Here is a 21143-nt window from a genome sequence, read left to right as displayed (position 1 = left end):
TCTCTCTAAACGAGTGGATCGTTAACTGTACAACACACAAACATGACATGCATAACGTGGTATCGATTCGATCTCAAGATGAAATCGAGGTGGGGAGAAAACAACAAATCACAAGTATTAGTTCGGATAGACACTATTAGGATTAAACATGGATTAACAAAGGGTATTTTTCTCAAGTTTGGATGGAGTAGGGAGGAACATTGCCGAGCGGTTGTGTCGTCCGTAGATGGATATTATCGTTCCTCGATTAAGATTGTATCGTTTTTCTCGGTCATTCGTACACGTTCGTATCACCATTAGTCGATAACCGTGATTCGCACTTCAACACTTCCCCAGGTCAAGACAGCCATGCTGCTAGCAGCATGTGTCCAGGCAGAAACTGGGAAGACGTAGATTCATGCCGCTAGCTTACGCCGTGGCGGTGTCACCGGCGCGGCCACCGTTCTTCTCGTGCGCTGGACCGGAGTCCCGGCGGGTGCTCCAGAGGTTGAAGAGCTCGAGGAAGATACCAACAAAGGTGAAGAAGCTGCAGCTGTTAGTCGCATTCTTTCACGCCCGTTGAACGGGGGATACTTACAACGCCAGCCAGATGAACGACTCAGCAGCCCTCTTCTTGGAGCAAGAAATACCAGGGGGGTCCTTGGCCAAGCAGTTGCCGTATTGGAAGTCCTGAGCAGCGAAGATGAAGGCAGTCAACCAGCTAGACAATGTCAGCAAGACGCCCTTCATGACTAGGGGGAGACAACATACAGGTAGGAGAAGATGATGTCGATCAGCAGGACAAATCGGCTGAGGATGTTGGGCACGAACGGAGAGATGAAGGCCGGCAGGAAGAAGACGACAGAGATAACCGCAATGCACTCAGTGTAGATCAGATGAACACCACCATGGTGATGGCGGATAAAGTATGACAGGAGACCCATGACAATGACCGCGCTGGACCATTGGAGGAAGCGATCCAGCAGCGCGATAGGGCGCAAGATAGTCGTAGAGATGCCCATGGTTGGTAGTGTTGTGTAGGTTTGTTTCTTGGTTAAGCTGTGCTGTGTTCAATCGCTTCTCTGATGAACAGCTGCGAGCGAATGCTGCGACTGCGACTGCGACTGCGACCTCGATCTCGAGAGGAATCTGATTCTGATCTGTGTCGGTGATATCGTTCGACTCGAGTCGGGTTGGATCCAGACCAGTCTTTATACTGCTGACCGGGCTAGAATCGGAGCTGTTATCACCACCACATCATCTCGACCAAATGATGTCGATCGGTCCGACACATCCGCAATCCCGGTTCTTTTTCAGCAAGAGGACCTCGATGGTGGCGGCACTGGTTGCCATGGATGGATGGAGGTCGGACCCGCAGCTCTCTAGGTCAATTGCCAGCTTAGGAGCTGCGCTAACGATGGGCTTTCCCCAGATGCGTCATTCTGCATCATGTCATACAATCAGGATGACAAAACACGACGGTCTCGTCCAGCAGCATCGTCTAGGTGACTACAACGGGAAAGTCTTTCGCTGACCTCTACAAAAATTTTTAATTATTAATCCCAGCAGTATGGGTCCACAGCCCACTACTTGTGAAGGAAAATGTACCCACCAGGAGCCGCCCAGACTTGATATTGGAGAAAAAATTGAAGCTATACCACTCCACAAGGCTGACAAACGCAGACCGTGAGGTCAGGACCATGCAAGGCGTGAACCTAGCCAAGTAAGCCTGCAAGGTGGGTGCGAAAAGGTTTGGTCTGGGCCGGGCAGTCATCAAGTGATCGTCGACGGAAAGAGAGAGAATCTCGAAGCCGTCACTGTTGCGTGACTCGAGTGGCGTGGCGTTCCGATGAGCAAGGCCGGTGGACAGTGCAAGGAAGACCGGCATCCCACGGAAGAAGCTTGATCCATGATTATCTTAGATAAAAGAAAAACGGCAGTGACTAAGTGACTAGCCCACGATCATGCCGTCCGAGTTGGCGCCGTAAAGCAACCTTGTCCGGGGTGTGTTGCACACCGTTCCCGTGATTGGATGATCCCGTGATGAGAGGGGAGGTCAATTTTCCCAAACAATTAGGATCGACTGGATTAGGTAATGGACCAGACGTTTCTCCATGCTGGAAAAGGAAAAGGACAAGGAACAAAAAAAAAAAGAAAAAAAAAAGGAAAACAAAAACAAAAAAATTCTTTCTCCTTAGAGCTGGGTTTTGATATGGATATCGAAAGGCATTCTACGGAGTACTACAGTCATAGCTCCGGCAGTTGCGGTCTCTACCTCGTGCGATAAGATTCCTCTGCCAGATTGAAATCATGCCAGTTCTGTCAAGATTTGCTGTTCCCCCGAAGACGAGTTTGGTCAACTTCGTATGGAGTAACTGTACAGAACACTTGCAGCCGTCCGTGCACACCGATCGAACTAGGCCGATGCCGACCCGACGATTTTGGTAAGCGTACAGCAGATCATCCTACGGGCTAGCGTAGATCCTCGCCCTAGCTGTAGAAGCTCGGATCAGTCGGTTTTTGCTGGGGACACCCAGCCCGAGACTTTACTGTTCAGTCAGCTTGCATAATCATGGCAGCAAGCGAAGCGGCACGGTGTAACAAAAAAAATCTCCTCAGGAATAACCTAAGGGCTCTCTAGCTTGTTTACTGTTGAGGTCGACATTGCACGGTCGACGTCGGGATTGGGTTTAGGGCGCTACGATTGCCGGATCGCCAGTCGGATAAGACTAAACTTGCCCTATGACCTGATAACTTGCCGCGTCCTTCCGGAAGCAGCTACACTCCTGCCAGACCTGATAAAATTTTCGTCTTGTCTGGTCTCGACATTTTAGAAAAAATTTGTTCTCTCGTTGCCCGTCGAATCAGTTCTTACAGGTCGGGACGCAAGGCAAGTCGGGCTACCGCTGACATCATCGAGTCGGCACTTCTAACTCCGCCCAGTCAGCTAACGCCCGACATCTCCTCAGCTCTCAGGGCCGCCAAGCCTTAGAAATGGGCCGGATTTTAGCTAGCGGGTCGAAGCGTATTTCTTGATGGAGACCTGGCGCTCGGTTCAGTCGGGATTCTATAGCACGACGCCAACCTTAATTCAAGCACGACATCCAGAGTCCCATCGTTGGATTATTCATCCGCCGGACGCAATGCATGGATGGCCTTTCCAGAGGATTCGAACAGACCCTGTCCAGCAGGTCAGCAGCTTACTAAGTGGCCTATGAAGGATGCCAGCTGGCATTGCATTTTGGCCGGTGTGCAACTACGAAACAGATGAGCCCAAACCAGTCACATGTTGCTGCATCCCGCTGGGATTGCTCAACTAAGGATCAAGCTTTGCACTGACCTTCTATTCGAAGTTTTGTGCGCCTCTCCCCTCTCTAGGCCCTCATCAAGCTCTGGTAGGCAGAACGGTGCATGTGGCATACTCCTGGCACAAGGAACGTGACAAAGGATCAGACACTTGGAACCTCAACCTCATTCCACGGTAGGAGATAGGAACTCGCGAATCATTCTCTTCTTCTGAGGCACTGAGGTCGATTATTAGCCAGGGAGCACAGGAGAACGGCCGTGCAATGATTACTAACTTCCTCGTCCCTGGAGGGGTACAGACTCACAGAATAGAGATCGTCGTGTTCGGCCCATACGTACTCTCTTTTCTCCGAAAAAAATGCACTGTAAGATCGTCACGTATCGAGTTACCCCGCATAAAGCATAAGCATAATGCATGGAATGCTGTGCTTTCTCTGGCAACAATAATGCATTGCATAGTGTGAACAAGTCGAGCAGATTCTGCATAAGTTCAAATTCATCGAAGCGACAGCGACAATTCTCAACGGGCGAAATCAACGAATCATAGGAATCAGATCATGTTCTCACAGTTCAATTCTCAACGGTGTGGGTGCAAAACGTGTGACAGGGCGAGGAGGGTATACTTTGTCCTACCCCGCCTTTGTCTTTTTTCCCTCCGATGTCGTTCACTGTTTGTTGTAGAAATCCAAAAAGGGAAGGGACTAACTACCTACCTACCTTACCTAAGTGGCGAAACTGCTTGTTGTAGAAATCCAAAACGGGCAGGAACTACCTGCCTAGGGACCTAGGGAGCGAAACAAAGCATCCAAACTCTCCAACACCAACAATATTAATAACTTCCCGTGATTATTGAATCAATCCCTTGCTCCAACGAGATTAAAGTTATGCGGGGGTGATCAAGGAGGAGGAAGGAGCAATACCACTATACAATACGGTATTATTGTAATGGTGATGATCCTGAGTCCGCACTATCGTATCGTACCTATCTCAAAACCTGGCCAAAAAAAAGTCAATTCTGTTAGTCAAAGAAAAAGAAAGCATAAATAAACCTTGTACTGGGTACGGGGTCAGCAGACCAAGACAAAGACCAAATTGCGGGGGAATCATCACACTGAGACATGGATGGGGATCATGCCGGTACGTTAGTACTAGGATATTGATCGACATGCTTATCAATCTAGGCACGCTTGCAGAACTACAGAGTACCTGCCAAGAGCGAGGCCTTGATTGATAGTGTCTCTGTTCTTCAATACGATGGATCAATTAAAGAAAGCATCGCGTTGAATAGGTACTATAGCTAGACACATCCATTCGACTGGTTCAAAGGATTAATTTATTACAAGTAATCTATTATACTAAAACATCAATATGAGAAATTAAACTAGTCCTTTTTGACCTCCTTTCGGTCATCCCCTCTTGCTCCTTCTGGCTGATTGTTCTGGCTCTGGTTCTGATGCCTCCTCCTCTCCTTCCGAGTCTTTCGTCTCGCTCCCAACGATCACCCCATCATCAGTAACCTCTCCGTTAGACGACACGTCTTCTTCCCCCTTCTTGGACACCGACTCCCAAGTACTATCCGCAGACTGAGATTGACGCTTGATATCAGCAAGCACCTTTTTAGCCTCGCTCTCCACTCCATTCCAAGCTCCACAACTTCCACACCTCCACCGACCCAGTTCTTCGAGAGTCTTCACCCCCGGCGGAGCCTGGCCATTGACGAGCCTGCAGTCCTGGCAGATCAACGCCAGACGGTTCCTTGGAAGGGTCTCGTCCTCGCCAAGAAGAACATCCAACAGTCGGTCATACCAACGCGGACTCTCGCTATACTGCGGAACTGCAGGGAAAGCATTCGGTGCAAAGCCAGGTTCGTCAATAGGCGGAGGTACTGGAGGTCCTGGGAACTGGTTCTGTTCGAAGTAGCTAGGAGGCTGAGGGACAGGTACACTGCCGGGTGGAGACTGGGCCGGGGTCAACGGGGAAGCCTCGTTCGGAGGGCGTCTGATGTTGGCTGTAGGAGGAGGTGGAATTCCTGTCCTTTCTACCACCTGCGGTGTACCATCTTTGCCTCCTGTCTCTCTCCGCTTCGAACCTCCGCCATTCTTGGTGGTCTTCGGAGTCTCTCCGCCATATTTCTCGAGAAGCTGTTGTGTCGAATTGTATTTCGTTGCGATTTTCAGTTTCTCAATCGTCTCTTCGCGTTGCTTGTTGAGCTCGTCCAGCTGCTGCTGTGTTTTGGAGATTCGATACTCGAAGTACTTGCTCGACGCCTCTCTAACCGCGTAGATCCTAGAAAAACTCCATAAGCAATCTCTCCCGTTCAGAGGTGGTGTTGAGCGCACACTACGGGACCCCCTAAAACAGCTGCATATTCAATAATCCCCCAGTTCTTCCATCCCAAGACTAGCGCAAGGATGATAGAGTAAAGAAGGTACGCGAAGGTTGTGTAGAGCGTCCATAGGGCTTTGAATCGGCGCGCCTGCTGTCGGTTGGCATCGAGACGATTCGCAGTTTGCGTAATTTTGGTCGACAAGCTCGACAGTGCTTTCTCAAACGACGCCGGTGAATTATCCTCGCCCTGCGGAAGTGTCAGCTTGAGGAGCTCATTGTCAGGATGCCAAACATACCTTCCAGGGCCAGAGGGACACCATCTTGTAAAGCACAATCACATGGTAGTTCGCAGATGCCTTGTCGGATTAGTAGACAGAATGTCCAGGCAGCACTCAGCTAAGCTCCGTATTCCGCTCCCTTGTAGACTTGCGCACGGACCAATGACAAATGTGGAGATCACGGGCACGCGTGACGCAACCTCCCTAGCAATTGAATATTTGGTCCTTTTCAATCTCTTGCTGAAATTTGACTGTGATGAGTATGTTCAGGATATTCAGACTATTCATACTGCCTTGTTTATGTGAACAGCGCATCCATTCATTGAGTAGTTGATTACAATGCTATTTAATTTTTGGGTGGTCACATGCAAATCTACTGCTGGTCTTCCATGGTTAAATCTGATATAAAAACCACTTCTTATCTAAAGAAACTCTTTGATGATCGGTATTACAAAAAGAAACAAAATACTCAGAGAATGCCATTACTTGCAATGACGTCTGAGGAGTCAGTTAGACATACAGCTGATTGATGCGTTCCCTAGGTAGCACCCTCCCAAACTGATAACATATAATGCACTGTCTCACATCACTAGTCAACAAGAACCTGAGGCCTGTAGCCTAGTCAGGAAAGCCAAGCAAGCAGTGAGAGACACATACGCGTCTCCCTCACTGCAAGTGGCTGTCCTTCGTGCAGGACTTGGGTTCGAATCCCCCCCCCTCGTCGAGGTGAAGCGGTGCGGTACTTACCAAAATCTGCTAACATCCGATGACAAGGCGATCGAGGGGGATAGGAAGTAAAATCCCTGCCCGCCCTAATCGCATATGCGGGAGTTTTCGTAGCACCCCTGGCTGCTAACTAGTAGCCAAGGGTGTGAGCTTTTTTTATATCAGTGGGAATATCCTTTTCTTTTTTCCGCAGTAGCAACTGAGGTAGACAGGCTGGTTGTGATAGACCCCTCTTGCTGAATCCTCGGGAGATTCCCATGAAAGCACGATTAATCATGGTTTTAATCGAATGCGTCTCTTAATCAAATCCTATGCTCGAGTAAGAAAGGAGGCACGTGTTCACTTGCGAGTTAAACTATAGCTGTGAAACCAAACCGAAACGGTTAATCGAGAGCTCATCCAATAGTCATGAGTTCTGATGATGAATCTATCAACTTAATTGCACCATAAGCCGGCCTCCTTTTCCTTGCTGGAGAGGTTAAAGTATTTAATAATATAAACAACCCATCTCCGATCTATATATTAGCACAGTCCATGAGGAACAAGCAGCAATACAAGCGTTACGTACACGACTATTCCAGAATGGCAAATCAACTCGTTAGGAAATATTTCAGAATTGCTAAAATTAACCATGTCCACTAGAAGCAATCGACTGAATCTGATCTTGGTGCAGTGATATTCTTATTTTTGAGGGGGAGACAGCCTCGGATGTGGCCCGAGCTCCGCACATGGCTTTGACCCTTGTGGCTGGTGTGACAGTGAGCGCGGCATGTGGCCAGACTCAAGTATACCCTTTCATCGCCATCATCGACGCTCCTTATCACTTTGTTTGCCTTTCTTGTTGTAATTACTAATATCTAATTTTTTGTACACTTTTGCTAGTTTACCGGAGTCAGCAGCGCAAGACGGCGAGATGTTCCAGGTATAGTTGTCCTTGATTGCGGCTGTGATATTGGCTACCTACTTCGTGCTGACTGCTGCCTTTCATCAGCGTCTTCGCGATGCCATAGACGCCCGAATCGCAGAGGAACAGGCACGCCAAAGGGCTGCGCAAGACTCACTTGCCCGATCCAACTCTAACCGTCGACCGCCTACACGTCCCGTACGCCAGCGAAGAGGGAGCGGCACGCCGACCAGAAGCCCCGATCCGACCGAATTCGAGACCGAGTTCGCCATTGGGGATGATGATGGGTCCAGCAGATCAGGCACACCTCGTTCTGATGCTGCGACGACTCAGGAGTCGGGCGCACAAGGGGACAATGCAGACGTAAGACAATCCGGGGAGTCCGCTGGCAAGGAGGTCGCGCCTGACGTTGAATCCAAGCCAGCACCGTCTTCTGAACTCCCGGCGGATATCCGAACGAAGTTGCGGAGATTGGAGAAGCTTGAACCCAAATACCAGGGTATGGACTCTTAGTTAATTGAGGGAAGGAGCTACATTGTTCGAGTGGTATTGACTTGTTTATCTGCACAGAACTTCTACGAGCATACCGTGTCGCCCATGCGCGAGTGCTTTCTATCGAGCCCTTTGAAGCTGCGTTGAGAGAAAATACACCGCTCACTTCGATAGGCGATCCGAAAGCGTTGACGGAATACCTGAATCAAATATCACTCAAGGGTGACATGGTCTTAGATGAGCTGAAGCGTGTCACTGCGGAGAGAGACGAGTTCAAAAAGAAACTCGAGGCAGCGGAAAAGTCGGCGAAGGAGGCCTGGGATGAAGTTACAAATTTGAAGAAGGAAAACGGCGACGAAGCCAAGTCGGATGAGTCCAAAAAGGCGAACGGCAAGGCAAAGAACTTGACGGTAGACACTGCCGCTCCTGCCAATAACAAGTCTGACGCTGCAATAAAATCCCCCATCTCCGGACTGTCCCTCTTCTCTCCCAAGCCAAAGGCTGTCAAGTCTCCGCCAGAGGAGAGTGAGGAATTCTTCTCCTTTGACAATGAGATCCCACGGCTGGAATCGGAACTGCAAGAGAAACAGGAAGAGGTCAAACAACTCAAGTTGGAAGTTGAAAACCTCAAGCGTGACCTGTCAGTTGCACGGGAGTCAACGGAGAGCATGGTGCATACCTTGGAATCGGCAACACGGGAGTTGGAAGGACTGCGTGAGAGCAAGGACAAACATGAAGCCGAGCTCTCTGCCAAGCAAGCAGAAATTGACGATCTCGGTTCAAAACTCGCCTCCGCCCAGGCTGCTGTAGACAAATCCAATACCGCTCTCGATGAGCTCAAGAATCAGCTGCAGGAGAAGACAAATGAGCTTGAGCGATTGAGAGAGCAATTCTCACCGGCTGAGAAGAGCGCCGACAGCACTGATTTGGCCGCAAAGCTTTCCGAAGTTGAAAAGGAGAAAGAAGCTAATGAAAAGCGCCTGGGAGTTATGCAGGGACTGGTCGATAACCTTAAGTCTCAGGTCAAGGATACGGAAGCTGTTGTGTCCTCTCTCAGGACGGAGCTCACAGAGAAGAGTTCCAGCCTCGACAGACTGCAGAACATTGTCAACTTCGTGGACAATGGTCTCAAGTCCAATGCCAAGTGGCAAACTGTGCGAGACCTTGTTGCGGATGGCAAGACTGCCGACTTTGACGAGATTCGGGAGAGCTTGATCGGGACAGAGACCAGTCTTGCGGCTGCTGAAATGAGCAAGACCGAGAACGACGGAGATAGTCAACCTGCTGCAGGCGCTAGTGCGGCAAAGAAGAAGAAGAACAAGAAGAAGAAGGGTGGCAAGAGCGGGGAAGATTCGAATGCTACTAAAGAGCCAGCCCGGCCGGCTGCGGTGGAGAGTCAGCCTGCGCCCAGCGGTTCGTCCGATGTCCGTGAATTGGAGCGGAAGATCGAAGAGCTCACGTCTCAAATCGCCGAAAAAGATGCCGCTATCGAACGTCTGCATGCGAAGTTAAAGGGAGAGGATGAGTTGAAGGAGGAAATCGAATCGCTACGTGACGACCTGCTTAATCTGGGCCAGGAGCACGTCGAAGCAAAGGACAAGGTTAAAGAACTACAAGCAGAGAAAAAGGCTTTGCAGGAGAATATCGCCAAGCTAGAGAAGGAAATTGCTGATCTCCGGTCCAGCAAGGCTTCCAGCGAGGCAGACTCCGAGAAAGCCCACAAAGACCTGAAAGCTGAGTTCGACGACCTCAAGGCCAAGGCCGCCGTCTTGGAGAAGGACCTCTCTGCGGCTCAGCAACTGGCAGCATCCAGATTCAAGGATCTGACCGACCTGCGAGAGACGCTGCAGAAAATACAACCCGAGCTCCGAAATCTCCGCGCAGAGTCGGCAGAGTTGAAATCTACAAAAGAGGAGCTCAAAAACAAGACGACAGAACTCAAGAAATTGGAAAGCAAGCACGATGATGTGCGTGCTGAGTTAAAAACGCTGAGAGCCACCATTGCGGAGCGAGAGAGCGAAGTCAAGACTCTCAATCAGAAGATACGACAAGAGACTGACAGTCGTCTCAAGGCGGAGGAGGCCTTGTCAGTCGCTCAGTCGGATCTCCGATATTCCGAAGGGAAGAAACAAGAAGCCATAGAGACAAATGAGAGGACGTCCAGGGAGCTTGCCAGGGCCCAAGAGGAGTTGAAAGCTTCTCGGGCCCGACTACGAGAGGTTGAAGAGCAAGTGGCGCAACTCAACCGGGATATCGCAGGTCTTCGAGAAGAGATCGACCTCAAGACAGCCCAGCACGCAAGCGCTCAGAGCTTGATGAACAGCATGCGGGATCAGACTTCGGAGATGGCGATGCAGATGAAGGAGGCTCGTGAACGCTGCGAGAGCTTGGAAGAAGAGCTGGCCGAGGCCCACCGTCTTCTGAGTGAGCGAAGCCGCGAGGGCGAGACGATGCGGCGGCTTTTGAATGATACCGAGAGCCGTGCGGACGCCAAGGTGCGGGAGTTTAAAGAACGAATGGAGGCGGCTATCGAAGAACGAGACCGTGCGGAGGATGAGGCTAGCACGATGGGACGACGTCGTGCGCGAGAGATGGAGGAACTCAAGGCCAAGGTCAGGGAGGCGGAGAAGGCTCTGAAGAGAGCGCAAGATGATAAGGAAGAGTTGGAATACGCCCAGAGAGACTGGAAACGTCGACGAGACGAGCTTGAAGCTCAATCGGAGCGGTCAGCGCAAGAGCTGAAGGAGGTTCGCCAGGCGATGGCCCAGCTGCGCGACGTTCTGGACGAGAGCGAGAGGCAGGTCCGTGAGATGGAGAAGGAGAAGGCGGAGCTGCGTCGGTCCGTCGAGGAGACGAACAATCGACTGGAGAAGCTGCGCAGGACCAACAAGGCTCTGACGGACGAGCTTCGCGCAGCTCAGAATAACAATGCCAAAAGATTGGGAGGAGGAGCCGACTCTGGCAACCAATCGTCACGGTCTTCGCTCGATTCTCCCAGTCGCAGCAGATCTGTCGTGTCTCCAGCGGCACGGGAGCGAAACGCGTCATCCACACGAAGTGAAACGCCAACAGGGCCAGGCGGAGCGTCGATCGACTATATCTATCTGAAAAACGTGCTGCTCCAGTTTCTGGAGCAGAAGGACAAGAATTATCAGAAGCAGCTGATCCCGGTGTTGGGGATGTTGCTTCATTTCGACCGGTAAGCATCACATCGTCCTGCTTCCTATCATCTCATATACTAACAGGCTGTTAGAACGGATGAGCAGAGATGGATGTCGGCTGTGATGTCGAGGTGATGATGTGTATCTATTATTACTATGGATCAGTGTATAAAGCCGCAGGCGGGATGGTTTGTATAGGCCTAATAATAATCCTCCGTAAATGTACTGGATAGAGTCGTGTGGGTCCGGCGGACCTTTTTTTTAGCGTGTCAAGAAAAGGGCGTGCTGGAGAATTATAAACCGCTGAATACGAGCAAGTCGCGATAGACGTAAGCTCGCATTGAAGAATTCTCGTCGAGTTGTAATTAATGTCCTGTTAGATAGCGTCTTCTCAAGCAACATGTCTGACCAGCCCACCATCAGACTCGCCACGGAGGAGGGCAAGTTCTTTCTCCCCGCATTCTACTGTGATCCTACCCCGCATGACGCGAAACTAACTGATTTCAACACAGATGTCGACATCATCCTCCAGTTCATCCGCGAACTGGCCGACTACGAGCATGCGCTCCACGAAGTAGAAGCGACACCCGAATCGCTGCGCGCAACGCTGTCGTTCCCCGGCACGCCGCCCAAGAAAGGCGCCACCTACACCGCACTGATCACCCCTCCCGCGACAGCAGACAATCCCTCCCCAGTGCCCGTCGGCATGGCCCTGTATTTCTACAACTACTCGACCTGGCGGTCTGCGCCGGGCATCTACCTGGAGGACCTGTACGTGCAGCCTCACGCGCGCGGCAAAGGATACGGCTTCAGGCTGCTGAAATACCTGGCTGCGGAGGTGGTCAAGATTGGCGGGCGTCGGCTGGAATGGAGCGTGCTGAAGTGGAATGAGCCCAGCATCAAGTTCTACAAGCAGATTGGGGCCCGGGCTATGGAGGAGTGGCAGAAGATGATGCTCGAGGGGGATGCGTTGACCAAGCTGGCAGAATCATGAGCTGAAAACAGCAATTGTGAGACGCGATCGAATGTATATATCTAAATAGGATCAGCATGTTTATTAGCTGTATGACGACTCCAAATACGTGGAAAATAACTGCGATGGCTCAAGAGTCAATAATAATACTGGGTCCTGATTCAAGCCGTGCACGATCACGATCGAAGATCTTACCGGATCTGTCGACGTGTAGGGCTAACCCTAAAGGTTGTGTAAGGAGGCCCGCATGACGTATGAACCACAGTTTCGGGAAGCCCAACGCAGCTGATCTACATCCGGGGGCCGCATCGCTCCCTTAAGGCCCCCTTTCTCTTCCACTTTTCTTCTTCCTAAGTGAAGCGCCTGTTGCTTCACAGGCGCGACATCTACTCTCTGTCAATGGCAGCCTCTCCTTCCCCAGATGCCCAGCAGGGCAACTACGGTGTGGACTACGTAATCCGCTACACCTTCGGCGGCAGGGGTACTATCTCCCATTGTTCCTTACAGTAACAGGAATGCTAGTCTAACAGTTTGTTTTTCTTATATAGATCACTCCGGAGCGACCAAACAGCTCGAAAAGCTGTTGCGAACTTTGGCAGAGGTTGGATTCCAGACCGAGGTCCGCCACGGGGACAAATCCTCCCTGTTGGTCTTTGTCCGGGCGCCGTCCAAGAGCTTGCAGCGGGCTACCTACACATCCAGGTACACGTTTTCGATCCCTTCAAAGGAATTGAAATTGATTTGTAGCCAGAGTTCGCGATTGGCTCTACGGTCTCCGCCACACACAGCCCGGTGGCGAGCAGTCGCCGGAACCGCAGACAGACGCAGAGCGTTTGCGAGTCATTCATTATATGATCACATCCCCGAGAGAAGACGGCGGCGCAGGCATCACACCGAAACATGGGGAATGGAAGAATGTGGACTCGATCTTCGCATTGCACGACAACAAGACAAATGAAGCGTGGATGCGGGACTGGAGCAAGAAAACGTTCCTGACCAGGCACGATCTGGACCAGATCCGGAACAAGTTTGGGGAGAGGGTACTGTCGATCGGCTGTTGTCTTTCTCATATTGCTAATTGCAGGGAAATAGGTCGGGTTCTACTTTGCGTTTCTGCAGTCATATTTCGGATTCTTGTTGTTTCCTGCTCTCTTCGGGTTTTCCTGTTGGCTGCTACTGGGGTATTTCTCGCCGATCTACGCGATCGTCAACTGTCTCTGGTGCGTCATATTTGTGGAGTACTGGAAGCGGCAGGAAATCGATTTTGGAATCCGGTGGCAGGTCCGAGGCGTTTCGGTGCTCCCGACCAAGAACCGGCAATTCAAGCCGGAGAAAGAAGTCCGGGACGAGACGACAGGTGAAGTTCGACAGGTATTTCCGTGGAGAAAGCGGCTGCTGCGACAGCTCCTACAGATTCCATTTGCGCTGGTCGCAGCGAGTGTTCTGGGTGCCATCATCGCGACGTGTTTTGCCATCGAGATATTCATCTCGGAGGTCTACAACGGGCCGCTGAAAGGTTACCTGGTAAGTCAGCATATCGTAGTCAGTGTGGACATGCCTGACAACTTTAGGTATTCATTCCAACAATCCTACTCTCCTCTCTTATACCGACCTTCAGCGCCGTCCTCACTTCCGTTGCTACCCGGCTCAACGACTTCGAAAACTACGAGACAAAAGAAGCCTACGATGTGGCTCTGATTCAGAAGATCCTTGTCCTCAACTTCATCACTTCCTACCTGCCCATATTTTTGACAGCTTTCGTCTATGTGCCGTTTGCCAATGTCATTGTGCCGTATCTAGATGTCTTCCGAGTGACGGTTCGTCCATTCGTGTCCGCAGAGGATGAAAAGATGATCGACCACGCCGATTTCCGCATTGATCCGTCCCGTCTGCGGAAGCAGGTCATCTACTTCACTGTAACGGCGCAGATCGTCAATACCGCTCTTGAGACCGTCGTTCCTTTTGTCCTGCGCAAGCTCTCTCTCAAATACCGAGAATTCACGGAAGAGCGACAAGAAGAGAGGAAAGGCCATGATGAAGTGAAGAAGTCCATCTTCGTCTATGACGATCTACCGGAGGAGGCCGAATTCCTGTCACGCGTCCGCAACGAGGCGGAACTGCCCGAGTACGACGTGACCACCGACTTGCGGGAGATGTGCATCCAGTTCGGCTACCTGTCTCTCTTTTCACCGGTCTGGCCACTCGTGCCGGTGTCATTCTTGATCAACAACTGGGTCGAGCTACGATCAGACTTCTTCAAGATATGCAGAGAATGCAAGCGCCCGACGCCAGAGCGGACGGACACGATCGGGCCATGGCTCGACACGCTTGGTCTGCTCGCATGGGTGGGGAGCATCACCAGCTCAGCATTAGTGTACATGTTCAGCAATGACAGACTGGGACCAGACGGGCAGCTGTCGGAGGTCAAAGGCTGGGCGCTGCTGCTGACCGTCTTCTTTGCCGAACACATCTACCTAGCTATCCGGTACGCGGTGGAGGCGACCATGTCGAAGATCGACACGCCCAGCATGCGCGAGGAGAGGGCGCAGCAATTCCTGCTGCGGAAGAACTACCTCGGAGCGACTCTCGATGCCGGAATAACAGAGACTGGTGAAACGGCGGAGAAGACCATTCCAGCTCCTCTTGACGGGGAGGCCGGAGAACAAGCCGCTCCATCAGAGCGCTTCTGGACCCGCCAGAAAACCTGGAAAGAGGCCGCGGGGATCGGCGCCAACATTATCGAGTCGCATGCTATCAGTCCGGAGACGAAGAAGCAGCAGTGAGGGCGAAGAAGAATAAATAATAGTGATGATTCGTCCAATCCATAAATTATTCATACTGATACTGACTGGTACCGATACTAATCCGGCCCTGTTATAACAATACCCTCCTTGCCGGACAACGGTATTCTGTAATTACCGGAGTTGAGTAGATTAGATTATCATTAGATTATCCTTAGAGGTTACTTTTTTTTTCCCCTCCCCTTTTTCTTTTCAATTTCTTTATAGTAGAGTAGATGGTCGTTGCGGGTTGAATCTGATTTCTGTCTGATTCTGATTATTTGCCAGACAGTGTCAATAATAATATCACTGAGTAAGGGACCATAATCATAAAGAGTCATTCCCATCATATCAGATTCGATGGGGCTAGTTGCTAACTAGCTTTGTACATACCTATGTGACATCCACTCCTCTATAATACTATTAGGTATGTACTATTATGCAAGACTTACAGTACATGCGTAGTAAATTAGGTCGCCAACTTCAGCTATGCCCTTTGCCCTGAGTTATATGTAATGGTTTTTTTTTTGTTTGGATTGAATCTGAAACCTCAATTTCTATATTCTATCTATGCCATATAGTATCAATAATTCATATCCCCAAGTATCATAATCATAATCGTAATCATGAAATGGAGAGCCATTTCAAAATACAATCAGGTTTCGATAGGTCTTGTACATAGCTATGTATGTAAGACCCACTTACCTCCTCTCCTCTATACTATACACAACATTCGAAGTGCATGCATGGGTGTTCCTGTTTACTGTCCCCTCCACCGCCCACCCCCCTACCAAGCACACCTAGCCAGCACTCCCCCAGGCCACCTCCTCACCACCGCCTTCCGCACCTCATCCAGCCCCAGCAACCCCAGCCCAAACGCGGCAGGCAAGAAATAGTGTTCTGCAGGCACACTCGTCGTGCCCAACACATCCTGCAGTTTGGGGACATACAGCCAGAAGACGGCGATGGCGAGCGCGAAGGCAATGGCCGGAAAGAGGAGGAGGTTCTGCGTGCGCTTGTTGAAGGCTGGTGGGTGTTGGAAGATCGACAACCGGCGGGTGCGGACGGCCATGAGGTTGAACCATTGCCTTGGAACAGCAAATCAGCAGATCAGACGGGTGGACTTCGACAACGTATTTCGAGTATAAGGATGCTTACATAACGACCAAATTAACGAAATAAATCGAACTCGCCTCGTTCAGGCGCGCATTGTAGTACTCCTCATCGATGTTCTCCGGAACCTGGCCGAACTTGAACCACAGTGCCGAAAAGGGGATGCCATTGCGTTGCAGGTACCAGTACGACATGGTGAATGATAAGACGGTCTCGAGGAGGCCGATCACACCGTAGGCGTGCAAGATGAGTTTCCAGTTGACGAGGCGGTCCTTTTTCGGGTTGCGGGGTGGACGGAGGAGGACGTCTGCTTCGGGGGCTTCGTAGGCGAGGACGGTGGCTGCTGCGCAGTCGGTGAAGCAGCTAGTAGAACAATTAGTAAGAGATTTCAGGAAAACACATGTGCAGGACAAAATTAGCTCACCAGATGATGATCATCAAGAACGAGGACAGAACCTGCGGCAGCCCAAAGACGACATTTGTGAAGACGGGCCAGAACTCAGAGAACGATCCAGCCGGCAACAGGTAGGTGATGGTCTTCTTGAGGTTGTCGAAGACGACGCGTCCGTACTGGACGGCTTCGACGACGGCAGAGAACGAGTCCAGCAGAACCATGTCAGCCGCCTCGATGGCGATGTCCGAGCCGCTTCCCAGCGCGATGCCGATGTCAGCGACCTTGAGAGACGGGGCATCGTTAACGCCGTCGCCGGTCATGCCGACGATCTCGTCCCTGGCCCGAAATTCGCGGACGATGCGCAGCTTTTGCTCTGGCGTTGTGCGTGAAAATACGATTTCGGGATACCGGCATAGCTGCTCCCACTGGTAGTCGTTCAAGGTCATGAGATCGGCTCCACTGACGACAATCGCTGAGTGCGCGTCAGTAAGTCCCCGTTCTGCGTCAGACTTTTTGAATCTCTGCAACGACTTGACGTCGTGAACTTCCTTGCTGGTGACAATCCCGCATTGTCGAGCGATTGCCAGAGCCGTAAGACCAAAGTCACCAGTCACCTAGTCAGAATTAACACATCGCCAAGAGATATGATGCGCGGGAGATAGGGAACAACCATAAAAATTCTGATCCCAGCCCTTCTCAGCGTCTTGACCACCTCTGGAATCTCCTCCCTCGGAGGATCGACGATGCCAACCAGTCCGACAAGGACCAGACCCGTTCTCGCATGGTTTAGCACTTCGGCTTCAAATTCTCGGGACGACGGGGGTACTATAATTTCCTTGGCTGGGAGGACCTTGCGAGCGAGCAGAATCACTCGTTTGCCTTCGCCGGACCACCGATCCTTGAGTTGGATGACTTCTGTCAGAGTCCGCCCGTCCAGCATCTGTAAGCTGCCGTCAACACCGACGACGTGTGTGCATCGCTCAATCAGAATATCCGGGGCACCTTTTATCGTGAGTAGACTGTCAACGGCTCCGTCAGTACTCCTCTCCAAGCATGGACTCAGCGGCATGGACTAGCTTACGTGTCCTCTGGTTTGAATTGCATTGCTTCCGCCGCAGACAAAGCCAGGTCCAGTCCGTTGGACTCAACAAAGCTGAATGTCCGGATCATGAACTTGTTTTTGCTATTAAATGCAAGTTCATAGGTCTTTTTCCACACACGCCGCAGTTCGGACACAGGACCAAGTCCCTCTGAAAATCGGAGGATGGCCTGATCGGTAGCATCTCCGTATATGGTTCGTTCATGAAGAGGATGGTGCGTTGACGCGGCGTCAAATTCTGCAGCATTGCATAGACCGGCCATGGCGCGGAGCTGGTGAGTTCCAGATGCTTTGCCCTTTAAGACCATCTCGTCCCTAGCTGTTTCTGGGGTAAACGTGGAGGTAGACATCGCGCAGTCTGTAACGAACATTTTATTCTACAGAAGAGTTAACCAAGAATGGAAAATCATGGAGTAAATTCAAATCTGTACTTACTCTCGTCAGAGTCCCCGTTTTATCGGAGCAAATCACCGACACTGCACCCAAGGTCTCAACCGTCTTCAGAGACTTGCACAGGATCTTGTTTTTGCTCATAAGATTGGCAGTGATGGTCAAGCTCGCCGTCAAAGCGATCGGCAAGCCCACGGGAATAAATGCAATGGCGACACTGACACAATCAACTATCAAGCTAGGCACGTTGATCCAGTCAGGGTGATCGACTCTAAGCCATGCTGCCCTGTCGATCGATCAGTGCAAGTCTCCTGTTTCCTAGAAAACTGCAACATACCAGACAATAATGACGACAACAATCATCGTCAGCATGATGAAGATAATCAGCAGCACAAACCGCAAGACCTCCTTCTCAAGCGTCGTCAGTCCCGTTTTTGGCTCGCTGGTTAATTTTGCAATCCTGCCAAAGACAGTCGAGTCGCCAGTCGACACGACAATCGCCTTTGCATTCCCAGACACGCAGTGTGTACCCTGCAGACCAATGCAGTGCGTCTCGAGGTAGTTGTCATCTGTCGAATCGACCGTTCCGTTGACCGGGACGGATTCACCTACATCAGTTGTCAGCGGTTGTCAGCTGGCTATCAGCATATTTTCGAACCACGTGAGGAACGTGCCTGTGAGAATTGACCGATCGAAGCATGCATCGTTCGAGACTTCGATGAAACGCACATCAGCCGGCAGCTTGTTCCCCGCCTTGATGAAAACGACGTCTCCGGGGACAATGTCGGGGGCGGTGATTGTCGTTTGCTTGCCATCTCGCAGGACCAGGCAACTTTCCGGCAGCATGGCCGTGATGGAAGCCATGACGCGAGAAGAAGACCAGTCTTGCCACGCATTGAACCCAGCTTGGATAAAGAACACGGCCAGCAGGACAATAGCTAGTGCGAGGTTCGCCGGAGCAGGCGGCTCACCAAGTGGCTTCCACGAGATGAACACGAGGATGCAGCCAACAAGGAGGATAGATCCGAAGCCTTTGAAGAAATACCCAAAGATTTGCCAGAACCATCGAGTTGGCAACGGCGAGAGCACGTTTTTGCCATATTGCTGCCGCCGTAGCTGGATCTGGTCGGAGGAGAGACCCTGGGCTGCATCGACTTGCCAACGCTTCTGCAGCTCCTCAACGGACAGGTTGTGCCATTCAAGGTTCAGTAATTCTAGATGCCGTCAGATTTGACACAGACAAAAGCAGAATGTATTCAAGAATCATACCATAAGTAATTGCATTCTTTGCCTTGGCAGCTTCAGCTTGCTCACGTTGTTTGGCCTCGTCGATATCAAACGAACTATTCCAGTCATTTAGATATGCCAGCATCAGAATGCAAGATCTGCACTCACACGCTGCGATAATGGATGGGAAGAGTGACAGAAGGGTCAACAGTGTTTCGTCTGTTCATACTACGAATCGAAAACCCGGAACTGTTGGACACAGTTCGCGTGAGCCGTCGAGGCTGGCTCTTGGGAGCATCGCCGGTCTCTTCATTGACTGCTTGCCATCGCAAATGGCTAGTCTCCGCTTTGAGCGCGTTGTCTTCCATCAGAATTGCTTGGACTGGCTTCTTGGAAGAAGCCTGACAACGCAGATGGCACAAAGAAATTAAAAGAGAAGATGAACCCAGGTTAACGCGCAGGAAGAGCTGGTGTTTTATACTTCTCTTATCACTATAAGCTCAGGCTTCCTGTCAGATGCAGCCGTTGCACTGGCAGGCATATGGCAGGCACGTGGCAGATGCAACATTTTGGTGCGCGATTAATGAAAGCCATTAGTGGAGAGAAGATCTCAAGTCTGGTTCCAACTCGCCGGGGTTAGATAAAAGCTCTAACATTAAGTATACACGATTGAGGAGGACATTATAAAATACCGCACAGGGCAATTCGAATTAGCATTTTTAGTTCCAACAACATCATGCGTAGCCGCAACTACCCCAACAGAACATTAACCTCGAGAGGAAACGGAAGTCTAATATCACTCATAAGAGCTGAGTGATTTTTCAATCTCTGCGTTGACCCCACAACCCCTCAATTTATTTAGGATGCAGACAATCCATGGATGACAGGTGTGGTCCGAGCTTCTAGATCGGATAAACCACTCATATCCACTCTCAAAACGCGTTGATACTCGCAAATATTACTACTTACGTCGTAATGATTGCAATGCCACACAGAGAAGTTTGATGCAGCTTTGACAAGAGGATACTCCATATGAGAAGACTGTCAATGTTTGGACCGTGTAGTCCATTTCCGTCTCGATTAAGCGTGAATTCTCTGATGTTGATATAGCAAAAATACCATGTTTGAGGTTGCAAAACCATGGTCATCTTCTAGCATCACTTTCACTCACTGGGCATTAAAAAAGATGCAATTGCCTTTCGGTTCATACATCAACAGACGCGGTAGAATCGGAACTGTTTTCGGACTTGCTATTGCTAGGCAGGCCATCGTCACCAGGCGTGCCACTCTCCTGTCCTGCTGATTTGGAATCAGAACAGGTATCGTGCCCTTCCTCCTGCTTGTCAGCTGTTGCTGTGACAGCAGTCTCAGACCCACGCAACTCTCCTTCCAGCCCCATTTCTGCAACCTTCGAGTCGATCCTACCGGCGATTGCACGGATCATTGCCGTAATAGTGACGGCAGGAACTTGATCCTCATCCGTTGCAAGGGTTCGACATAGAGGTCGAATCGTGCAATTTCTCCAAAGAGGCCACGATCGGAGATGATTCTCTGTGCCATTTCCGGGGAAACTTCTGAGAAGACGACGTATCCGATATAGTTCTCGTCCTCAGGCGCCGCAACCTCCTCATAGACACGTGCCACAATCTTCCGCATGTCGTCGATCGACGAAAAGGTATAGGTAGGCAAATCCGTGAATGAGTCCGACCAGACTGACCAGGGATCTGCAGAATCCTCCGCGGCTTGATCAGAAGACATGGCGAGTTTGTTATAGCAGCACAGCAACGGAAGGAATCGTTAGAGGAGATAAAAATTTTCGAACAGAATCAGCTCAAATGTATATACAGAAGATTACTGGCACATTGCCAGTTTATTGCCTGGAAATCCAAACAAATAATAGAGTGCAACTGTTGCCTAGTTTGCAAGTGTAACATTGACCAAAGATGAACGTTGACGTCATGTATTATTATATTAGCCTGTCCGGAGGCACATG

The 21143-nt window shown here is 50.6% G+C and overlaps 7 protein-coding genes across 7 annotated transcripts; 3 read left to right on the top strand and 4 right to left on the bottom strand.

Moving 5' to 3' along the window:
• Positions 1-408: 408 nt before the first annotated feature.
• On the bottom strand, positions 409-1001 carry VTN77DRAFT_5744 (uncharacterized protein; the record flags this gene model as incomplete). The annotated part of the gene is made up of 3 exons (XM_069421945.1): positions 409-526; positions 578-700; positions 751-1001. 3 exons carry the CDS (start codon positions 999-1001, stop codon positions 409-411), a joined length of 492 nt encoding a protein of 163 aa, XP_069276803.1.
• Positions 1002-1480: 479 nt separating this feature from the next.
• VTN77DRAFT_5743 (uncharacterized protein) lies at positions 1481-1867 on the bottom strand (the record flags this gene model as incomplete). Its single annotated transcript, XM_069421944.1, has 2 exons — positions 1481-1516; positions 1592-1867. The coding sequence occupies 2 exons, from the start codon at positions 1865-1867 to the stop codon at positions 1481-1483; spliced, it is 312 nt and encodes a 103-aa protein (XP_069276802.1).
• Positions 1868-4691: 2824 nt separating this feature from the next.
• VTN77DRAFT_5742 (uncharacterized protein) lies at positions 4692-5933 on the bottom strand (the record flags this gene model as incomplete). Its single annotated transcript, XM_069421943.1, has 3 exons — positions 4692-5571; positions 5625-5860; positions 5910-5933. 3 exons carry the CDS (start codon positions 5931-5933, stop codon positions 4692-4694), a joined length of 1140 nt encoding a protein of 379 aa, XP_069276801.1.
• Positions 5934-7530: 1597 nt separating this feature from the next.
• Positions 7531-11309, top strand: VTN77DRAFT_5741 (uncharacterized protein; the record flags this gene model as incomplete). Its single annotated transcript, XM_069421942.1, has 5 exons — positions 7531-7539; positions 7609-7884; positions 7942-8020; positions 8092-11212; positions 11267-11309. The coding sequence occupies 5 exons, from the start codon at positions 7531-7533 to the stop codon at positions 11307-11309; spliced, it is 3528 nt and encodes a 1175-aa protein (XP_069276800.1).
• A 265-nt stretch (positions 11310-11574) lies between these two features.
• VTN77DRAFT_5740 (uncharacterized protein) lies at positions 11575-12168 on the top strand (the record flags this gene model as incomplete). The annotated part of the gene is made up of 2 exons (XM_069421941.1): positions 11575-11614; positions 11687-12168. 2 exons carry the CDS (start codon positions 11575-11577, stop codon positions 12166-12168), a joined length of 522 nt encoding a protein of 173 aa, XP_069276799.1.
• A 378-nt stretch (positions 12169-12546) lies between these two features.
• On the top strand, positions 12547-14930 carry VTN77DRAFT_5739 (uncharacterized protein; the record flags this gene model as incomplete). The annotated part of the gene is made up of 5 exons (XM_069421939.1): positions 12547-12628; positions 12696-12849; positions 12899-13187; positions 13240-13671; positions 13719-14930. 5 exons carry the CDS (start codon positions 12547-12549, stop codon positions 14928-14930), a joined length of 2169 nt encoding a protein of 722 aa, XP_069276798.1.
• Positions 14931-15714: 784 nt separating this feature from the next.
• Positions 15715-19518, bottom strand: VTN77DRAFT_5738 (uncharacterized protein; the record flags this gene model as incomplete). The annotated part of the gene is made up of 10 exons (XM_069421938.1): positions 15715-16015; positions 16086-16403; positions 16465-17048; positions 17105-17453; positions 17516-17910; positions 17969-18209; positions 18261-18531; positions 18598-19137; positions 19193-19266; positions 19319-19518. 10 exons carry the CDS (start codon positions 19516-19518, stop codon positions 15715-15717), a joined length of 3273 nt encoding a protein of 1090 aa, XP_069276797.1.
• Positions 19519-21143: the final 1625 nt, after the last annotated feature.

Source organism: Rasamsonia byssochlamydoides (genome assembly GCF_041956645.1).
Source record: "Rasamsonia byssochlamydoides strain NRRL 3658 unplaced genomic scaffold VTN77scaffold_41, whole genome shotgun sequence".
Classification (NCBI taxonomy): Eukaryota; Fungi; Ascomycota; class Eurotiomycetes; order Eurotiales; family Trichocomaceae; genus Rasamsonia; species Rasamsonia byssochlamydoides.
This window is presented reverse-complemented; position numbering and strand designations above follow the sequence as displayed.